This window comes from Electrophorus electricus, chromosome 4 (assembly GCF_041902795.1).
Source record: "Electrophorus electricus isolate QZ-2024a chromosome 4, ASM4190279v1, whole genome shotgun sequence".
In the NCBI taxonomy this organism is placed as follows: Eukaryota; Metazoa; Chordata; class Actinopteri; order Gymnotiformes; family Gymnotidae; genus Electrophorus; species Electrophorus electricus.
In genome coordinates, this window is record NC_137500.1 from 23,859,310 (window position 1) to 23,868,394 (window position 9,085).

General features: G+C 43.6%; 1 protein-coding gene across 3 annotated transcripts; it reads left to right on the forward strand.

Moving 5' to 3' along the window:
• The first annotated feature begins 4,029 nt into the window (after window positions 1–4,029).
• LOC113586051 (platelet-derived growth factor receptor-like protein) lies at window positions 4,030–8,895 on the forward strand. 3 transcript variants are annotated; one of them, XM_027023905.3, is made up of 6 exons: window positions 4,030–4,458; window positions 5,937–6,249; window positions 6,377–6,528; window positions 6,745–7,038; window positions 7,455–7,594; window positions 8,148–8,895. In XM_027023905.3, the coding sequence occupies exons 2-6, from the start codon at window positions 5,939–5,941 to the stop codon at window positions 8,400–8,402; spliced, it is 1,152 nt and encodes a 383-aa protein (XP_026879706.2). In that variant the 5' UTR covers window positions 4,030–4,458; window positions 5,937–5,938; the 3' UTR covers window positions 8,403–8,895. The 3 variants fall into 3 exon arrangements, with proteins under 3 accessions (XP_026879706.2, XP_026879707.2, XP_026879704.2); XM_027023906.3 differs by lacking the exons at window positions 4,030–4,458; window positions 8,148–8,895 and adding exons at window positions 4,735–5,351; window positions 7,991–8,136; XM_027023903.3 differs by lacking the exon at window positions 4,030–4,458 and adding an exon at window positions 4,744–5,351.
• The last annotated feature ends 190 nt before the right edge of the window (window positions 8,896–9,085 follow it).

Genomic DNA, 9,085 nt, shown 5'->3' on the forward strand with positions numbered 1-9,085 from the left:
GGTGACTTGTAATTGGAAGGCTGCTGACCCCCCCCAGGGCAAGGCCCTTAACCTGCAATTGCTCAAGGTATACTCAATTATAATTGTTAGTTGCTTTGGATAAAAGTGTCAGGTAAATATACAGTCATGGGGAAAAGGAAATACACCCTCATTTAATTCTATGGTTTTATATTCAGGGCCTAAATAATAATTGTGTTGTTTTCACCAACTTATATAAACAAAAATAACTTCAGTTGATACAAAACCAAACTGACTTGAATATGTAGTCATTTTGTTTTCAAAAAGTAAACTAACCTTCAGAAACCCGGTGGGAAAATAAAAACAAAATTAGCAACAATAACGATTTAAGTTATTCATTCAGCTGTTCACTAAACCATTTAGCCATTCAGGTGTCAATTTGCTACTGTGCTTTGAATCATTGTCTTGTTCCACAACCTAATGTCAACCTCCCTTCAGATGCTCAGGAGATGGCCTCACATTTGTCTCCAGAACATTCAGGTATAAAGTGGAATTCATTGTTGTGTCAGTGTCTACAAATTTACATCAAGTCTACGGAACACCAAACTGCTGAAACATGTGTTTGTATAGGTAGTCAGACTTCCTGAGGATTAACTAATCTTGTGTAAATGATTGTGGAAGTAGGAATAGTGTACTTCTTTTTTCTTTTTTTTTCAAAACTAGAGGGTATTCCAGAAAGCAGGTTTAGCAACTAACCCAACAAAATCTGTTAACTACAGAGTTCATGCAAACTGAGGGTTTTCAGTTCGAAAAACCAGGCACAGAATAAGGATTGTTTATGCTCCATAAAGTGGGTCCCCCACATGGAGGTGGCCATGTTTAAGATTTTAGTTCAGAATCTCTGATACATCTTGGACACTAGGTGCCAGTATAATGGCTATTTCATAATAAGAAGAATCACTGGGAAAAATGAATTTATATTATATATGTTGCGGCTCATATTAAAGTGACTGTATATAAAGAATGATTTGTTTAAATATTTTGATGAATATCTTCACTTGTATATAATTTTCAGCCAAATCAGTCTTTTGAGCATTCATAAGTATATTTCACATATTATGATCATGGATTTGCATCTGTGTTTTTCAACTTTAAATCCTTTTAACAGACATGAGCACAATGTAGGGCATGTCCTCATATGTTGGTCTCTTCACAATGTAGGTCATTCTGCTAACTTAGCACTCATACGATTGGAGCACTAGGGGCTGTAACCCCCAAACTACAACATCCGGAACAACATCCGCTATCTCAGTCCAGAAGAGTGAAGTCCTGGGAACAGCTAAGATACTACGCAGGACTCTCAAGTTCCCAGACCTCTGGTAGAGGCCTGAGCTTGCTAACGAAAAGCAACAACACTGGCAGTAGAACTCAGGGTGCTGAGACAGCAGAGCAGTCAGAGTGTAAGGAATGGCTGCCCTCCTGGCGTCCCTGTTTCTGTAGCTTCCTGATCGTGTCTATTTTCCTTTGCGTCTCTGCTCTGTTCCTTGGTTTTATTTTCACTGCCCCTCGTCTACTCCTTCGTTCTGGTCCGTGTTTTGGTTCTCCCTGTTCCAATGTTCACCTGAGTCTGTTTAGTGCATGATTGTTTTGGTTATTTTTACCCTTTGTTAGCTCTTCTACTTTGTTGGTTGTTTTGGTAAGTTACGTATGTTCTGTCGTTTTTCTGTCTTGTTTAATTATGCTCTTTGGTTTGCCGTTGCTTTTCCATTTGTTTAGTTTGTGTATCACTTTGCCTCAGTGTTTTCTCCTTGGACCCGTATTTTGCCCTGTGATTTGTGTTTTTCCTCTGTTAATAAACTGCCCCCTGCACATGCATTCTGCCTCTCGCTTGTTCCGAGTGGAAACGTTACAGAATAACCCACCCTAACTAAGAGAATGCAGCATGAGGGCTTCGGTCCATCATGTTCCGTTCTCTTCGGTTCAGTAACCCTCACGCCTCACAACGAGGGATGCCGGATTACTCCCTGTGGTGGAGTTGGATTATATCAAGACTTTGCTCTCCACACTCAAGGATGGGAAGCCCCTGGTTTTGCCCTCACTTATGGCAACTCCAGGTGAGTATGACGGGGAGGACCAGTTGGTGGGGAGATTCGATATGCAGTGCTGCATCTAGCTCCAGTGCCTGACCTGCCCTAAACCTCCTGAACTACTTAGTGAAGGTGCTGTTCATAAAGACCTTTCTTCGGGGTAAAGCACTGGCATGGGCGGAGATAATTTTCCAGCACAGAACTCAGGAGGCTAGAATGGTGGAAGGTTTCTTCCGGCTGTTAACAGCATGGTTTGCTACAACCCCACCAAACCTGCCTTCTCTGGCTACTCCCCTCTCAGCCGCCCAGCCAGTCCCTGCCTCCTGCATGGAGACCACAGCCCGACCAGTTGCTATCTCCAGCGTTGCCGGGTCCAGCCCCCAGCGCAAGAAAAGCTGGCCGGCCAGCTCGGGTCCCCGGCACGGGAGATGACGCCATCAGTTCTGTACCTTTTCCAGTCCTTGGCGCAGGACAGTCCCGTTCCAATCCCCGGCACAAGAGAGGACGCCGCCGCCCGATGCGAGAGAGGACGTCGCCCAGTCTGATCTGTTCCCTGGGGCGAGAGAGAACACCATTCTTTCTGAGCCTGTTCCAGTTCCCGGCACGAGAGACATCGCCGGTCCTGATCCAAGTCCTGTTTCTGGTGCGAGAGACATCGCTCGTACTGAGCCTGTTCCAGTTCCCAGCACCAGAGACGCCATTCATCCTGAGCCTGTTCCCAGCCTGGTGGTGGCCTCCTGGCCTATCCTTACCACCCAAGAGGTCTCTCAATCTGTTCTTGTAGGTGCACCCCTGGATTTCCCCGCAGCACCGCTGACCACCGTAGCCACATCTCCAGGCCCTACAGCACCGCTGAGCAGCGCAGCCCTGTCTTCGGGCCTCGCATACCCGCCGCTGCCGAACGCCTTAGCTGCGCCTCTGCACCTCCCTGCAATGCTGCTGACAGCTGCGGCCGCACCTCTGGACCTCCCGGACTAGCTGTGAACGCCAAAACCGTGCCTCCAGACCTCCTGGACTCGCTGCTGAACGCTGCAGCCATGCCCCCGGGCCCACCGCCGCTGAAAGTCGCGTCACCAGACCCGGCTAGTCCTGTGTTTCGTTTTGCATTCTGCCTCTCACTTGTTCCAAGTGGAAACGTTACACAGAGTCTCACTTGAGGCATGCTTTACACCCAGCAGTGTGGAACAACACACAGCACTGGACAAGCTTTCCTCTAGACTTAAATAAGGTGGAAATAAAAAGGCAAACAAGGGACAGGTGCAAAAATCAGGTTATTGGGAACAAGGAAGGTGCAGTGTGTGCATGTGTGGCGGGGGGTGTATGGCAGTGAACGTGTCCCTCAGGTTTAGTTCATAGTGCATCTATAACTGTGCCTTCAGTAGTAAAAGTATTTGAATAGAAATCTTTCCACACCATTAATGTGCAGAAAATGACAAAACATTCTTCCAATTCAAGCCATTATTTCCTTATATACTTGCTTTTCACAACTATAACAGTTAATAATTGTTATAGTTATTATTATTATTATTATTATTATTATTAATAATAATAATAATAATAATAATAATAATAATAATAATAATAATAGTTAACAATAGCCTAATAATGCTCCACTGTAGATTTGCATAAGACATGTCACTCCGTCATTATCTTATAATCACGTTCCCTCGCATGTGATGGTTTCCTTGTTTTTGACACAGATATGAAAACATATGATGCTGATAGCATGGATGCATGTACAACACGTACACTAGGTTAAACGTGCTCCCATGCTCTGCTGTGTCACAGAGAGGGTCCACGCTATGACTTTTCCCAGTCTGAAACATGCCAAGCTCATCTTAAAATCCCATGTGACTTGAGTGGCATTCTCACCAGCTCATGAATGGACTTCACAGAACGGCGCTAAACAAAAGGCCTAAAATGAAAGAAATCACGAGTTTTGTTTACGTGCAGCGATAATGGCGCTTTTATTTGACGTGAACGCGCTGGTTATCGTGAGTCCATCAGAAGTCTCGTCGCCTACACTCTTGTTGACATTCTCATACTCAGGATTGTTTGCAGCTCAGCCTCCCACTTCTAACCTCATGATTCAGATATCTGCGAGCCCAAACACACGTCCTAATGTAGATCCCAGAAACTTGCAAATTGCCAGGATTCTAAAACAAGTGCAAGCAAAGTTTTACATAACTTGTGCTGTTCCTCAAACTGTTTTGGTTTTTTTTCCCTTCATTTTCCTGAAAAACAGATCCTGGTTCTGATTACATTATTTAGCTGGACAGTGACAGCACTTTTGTTGTTTTAACTGATATTCTGCTCAACATTTATTTGAAATGAACTATATTGTGGCGTGTGCCACAGACCTTGTGCCGTGGGTCTAGGACTGGATAACGAGGAGCATGGCAAGGATTTTCAGGTTTGTCTCTCTGCTTGCCTTTCTTAGTTAAAAATGCGTGTTCTGAATATTGAAGTTTATAGTGTAGTTGTGTTAGTTGTTTAGTTATCTCATTTTGGTAATTAAACCATTAAATCAGTTAACCATTCCCTAATTTCCATGCTGAATTAGTCCATTTTGAGTTGTTGGTTATGCAGTTCTAATAATAGAGCATTTCATTAAAACCGAAGCTGGCGTTTCCGGTTTTTCCTTCTTCACCGACTATACATTGGTGTTGGAAGTGGGGTGTCACCACCAAGATGGAAGAAATCAAGCATATTAACATTCTGCATTTGCTCTTCCTGACAAAAATGAACAGGGTGTTCAATAGCGGAGAATCCACATAGTTTTGTCACGTTCCCAGTCGAGGAAGCTCATGTTGTTCTTATATGATCACGTGGCATCAAAGTGACAGTCATACACACCCTCAGGAGCACACATTTTACACCAATTTTCACACGTACGTTTACCAGACTGTTTACGTTGTCGGACAGAGCGGATGATGAGGACAGCTGTACAATCATGCCTTTTCCAGCTAGATAAACACGAGCGCTTTCTCGGCCAGCAGGGTGCGCCTTCCTCCGTCCCTGACTGGCAGGTCGAGTGGTGAAACAGTCCGTTCAGTGTCAGAAAGAATTTGGGGTCTAAACGCCACCTTTGAGCGCAGGAATGCGCGTGACGCTTCGCGCGCAACCTCTACCCCATTTCCCCATTTATTCTCTTTCTTATTCGCTCTCCTTTAGCACCCGTAAAGAGCAGAAAAAGACTTTTCATAGGTTGTCTTGATTATTGGTGGTTGTAGTGAAATATTTTCGACATGAAGCTCGCTGTGGTAGCATTAACTGCTCTTCTCTGCGTGTTGCTGTTTCGGCTCGGTGAGTGGTCTAAGGTTAACATGGGAAAACATTCAATCTGCATAACTTAGATAAAATTAAGTACTTAAACGAATTATTCACTGTAAATATGGCAAAATATCAAAGCGTACATTTCCATATAGGCAATAATATAATGTTAAGGATGTTCAGAATATGATCTCCATCATTGGAACATATTTATGAATGCATTTTATTGTGTCGCAAGGATGGAGATTGTATCAGATAATGTTTAGTCATAATATGAACACAAAATCTCAAACTGCATTAGAAAACATCAAACAAAGTTGACGTGATAATGTATATTAATAAAAAGTAACATTTTATAGAAATCATCAAATAAAAAAATATACAGAAAGACAGAATAAACTATATATAGGCCAGGATAAACAATGTATTTTTAATATGGATTTAAAACATTAACAGTGGATGTTTCTCAAAAATAATCCTAAGGGAATAAATGTCAGAACTGATATTCTTATATAAGTTGCATGAATTGTGTTGTACAGTGTACGTGCGGTTGTACTGTGGTTTCCTGCTCCATACTTCAGCGGTGCATTTATACCTTTATGTGCCACAATTACACAGTCATGAGCCAGAAGGCTAGCCAGGAGCCTCGGACAGCAGTTGAGCAGGAGCCCAGAGGCAAGGCTAAGGTGGGTGAAGGAGCCAAGAAGAAGCCCAAGAGCGCTGCTGTTAAGGCTAAACCTGGAGTCACACCCCGGCCTTCTACGGTGGCCACCACGTACCTCACACAGGTGCTGGAGAAGGGAAAGTTCCAGAAAGTGGGAAATACGTTGTCGGTTTCTGCGGGAGACACGCTACAATTGAGGTGCAAGGGTAATCCTGTTGAGTGGGGTGTCCCCACTTACTTGCAGGAGGATAATGAGGGACGTCTCAGGTGGGCAGCTACAACAGGCTGTGTGGTTCAGATCAATGGTGTTAGCTTGGTGCCTTTTAGCACGTTTCTATTATATTTTGTGTATTTTACGGATATAGTTGATTCTAGATTGCATTGTTTTTTTCAGGATGGTCCAGCACAAACAGTATGGCATGCTGATTTTAGCCAATTCGACAGGAGCTGACACGGGAGAGTACACCTGCTACCCCATGCACTGTGAAGACACAGACTGCAGGAAAGAGTACGAGAAAGCTGTCAAAGTCTTCATCTTCTTTCCTGGTAATGTGCATCAGGAACAGTTCTGTACAGTTTAGAGATTCATTTGCAATTTCTTTCCAGCAGGCAGGTCATTCTTAACTAAAGAGTGGTAAGTAATATTCCCTGCTGCCCACTGCTTTTGTGATGGATGGGGACAGGGAATTATAAAGAAATTTTAATATTAATATTACCCTTTCTGCCTGAATGACAACCCACACCAAACAGCGCCCTTCTCAGACCCGCAGGAGCTGTTTGTGCCCTCATCCAACTACTACGAGGTGATCCAGCTGCGAACAAACCACCCCGCAGTGCTTCCGTGCCAAGTGACCTCGCCGTCAGCTAAGGTCACGCTGCACCATGAGTACCCCCCTGCCGAGGTGAAGGTGGACGGGTCAGAGATCTCCTTCAGCGTTACGCGCGGCTTCACCATTCACAGACCTAGGCCGCACCTTGCTGGTTCGCTGTACTGCGTGGCCAGTCTGGGGGGTCTCCGCCAGAGCTCCACCAAGTACATGCTTGTCTATGTCCACTGTGAGTTCACACTATGCCATCAGTTCTGCATGCTTTTAATGTCCTTAATAAAGGTCAGAATGAATCTCATTCTGAATGTCTCAATTGCTTTGAGGTCAGTTATAGTGTCAATATTTAAATGTAATAAATAGATTTTTAATAGTATAATTTATTTTAATTTAGTTTAGTAATAGTATATGTGCATTTCACATATACTACCAGTTGCAATTTATGACCATGTGTCTAAAAGGAAGAAACAATATGAAATCTGAATGTTTTATATCATCAAGGAAGTCATTTAGTACTAGAATGTGAATGCAACACGATACTATATCATATAGAATGACATTGGGTTTAGGGTTAGGTAAAAAAGCCAGTAGCTGACATTAGTCTGTGAGATTTTAGACGACAGTCAGTGCTGCCTGCCCCTCCCACAGACCCAGCCGCTCCCCCATCCCCCGTGATTCAGGCATCGTCGGACACGGTAGCCCTGGGTCAGAACCTGCAGATCACCTGCATGGTGGTGGGAGAAGAGAACGTGCTGGTGGACTTCACGTGGGACTACCCTGGACAGAAGGTGATGGTTTAGGATACAGCTGAAACATAAAAAACTTACAAGATTAGATACAACATACAAATCCATATTTTTATGTGCTTCATTCACAGACTGATAGATCTGACAGTTAAAATTGTTTTCATAATTACTTGTTTTGGTATATATGTTCAGATTTTAGAATTCGATACTTCTAAACTACTAGATACTTCTGATTCTATGTAACGGGTACCCAGGCCAATGCTCAGCAACATCCAGTGTTGAATTATCTCTTAGCTCTAATTTGTGCACAGCTAGACATATCTAAACAATGTAGGTGTTAATTTAACACAGGGTTTTGCACTAGGTTTTAACACTTCCCAATCACTAGGCTATTGTGTACTTAATTTCAGTTATCTTCCATTTCCTTACTTCTGCCAGTGTTGTCCTATCAAAAGTTAGCCCACTATTATCAGACTTGAGAAACACCACAAAGCGTGCTGCACTTGTTTGGCGGCAGTGCTGTTCAATCCCGGGTCCTGGTAGCAGCTTGCTGGGTCCTGGCGGGAGCTTGATGCTTTCGCTGGGGGATTTGCAGATCGGCCGTCCGCTTTACACCCAGGACAGCGTGGAGACGGTGCAGGTGGACGGCCAGGGGCGGCAGCAGCGCTCCGAGTCCGTCCTGATGGTGGAGGAGGTCAGAGAGGTGGACCAGGGTACCTACACCTGCACCGCCCAGAACCTGGAGGGCTCTCGTTCTGCCTCCACCACCGTCAGCATTCCGGGAGGCAGCAGCACTGCCAAACTGAAGCAGCCTCGAGAGAGGGGACGACTCCGTGGGAGACTCGTCTGAAAGGGCAGCGGACATGCATGTGGGCTCTACCTGGTGCTCTGTACAGTTTATTAAAGAGCTGAGTTGGAAAGTGTTAGCTTATGATGGTTCCCATTTACTGGCATTGCATATCACAGAACCTTTAAATGAGCCCAGTGAAGATGACACGTGTGTACCTGAAGTGGTTTTGATGCATTAAAGTGCATCAACTAACTAATTATTATTCTTACATATTTAAACGCTTTAGCAGAGTTTGCTGTGAAGGCTGTTTTGCATGAGAGGCCAAACAGTGACTGAAAACCTACAGTGTTTTAAACGTTCAAAGGAGACACGGGTCTTAAGGTGTATAAACAGGCATTGTGTAACGTTCCTGCTAATGATATAGGTTTGCTTCACATGAAGTAAGAAGCAGTAATCTAATCAGTAATACACTTCCAGTAGTGAGACCAATTTTATATTCTATTTCTATACGTTAAATATTCAAAACATGCTAATAAAAATGTTGCATATTTTATTTGGCTGTTTCTTAACAAGTGAAAACTTAATTGTACATAATTGTGACTGATACATTTTAAATTAGAAATAAACATTTCTTTTAGTAGAAATTTTGCTTTTCAATACAATGTTTTGTGGCATTATACTGTGGGTATAAGCTTGTCATAAACACAATTCCAGCACAAAAACTACAATATGAGAGGGCAGCG

Excerpts from the sequence above, each read along its gene's own strand:
- LOC113586051 (XM_027023903.3), top strand. The coding sequence starts at position 5,294 with ATGAAGCTCGCTGTGGTAGCATTAACTGCTCTTCTCTGCGTGTTGCTG. Across the intron at positions 5,352-5,936 it reads CGTGTTGCTGTTTCGGCTCG|TCATGAGCCAGAAGGCTAGC; the intron begins GTGAGTGGTCTA and ends ACAATTACACAG. Across the intron at positions 7,039-7,454 it reads CATGCTTGTCTATGTCCACT|ACCCAGCCGCTCCCCCATCC; the intron begins GTGAGTTCACAC and ends CCCCTCCCACAG.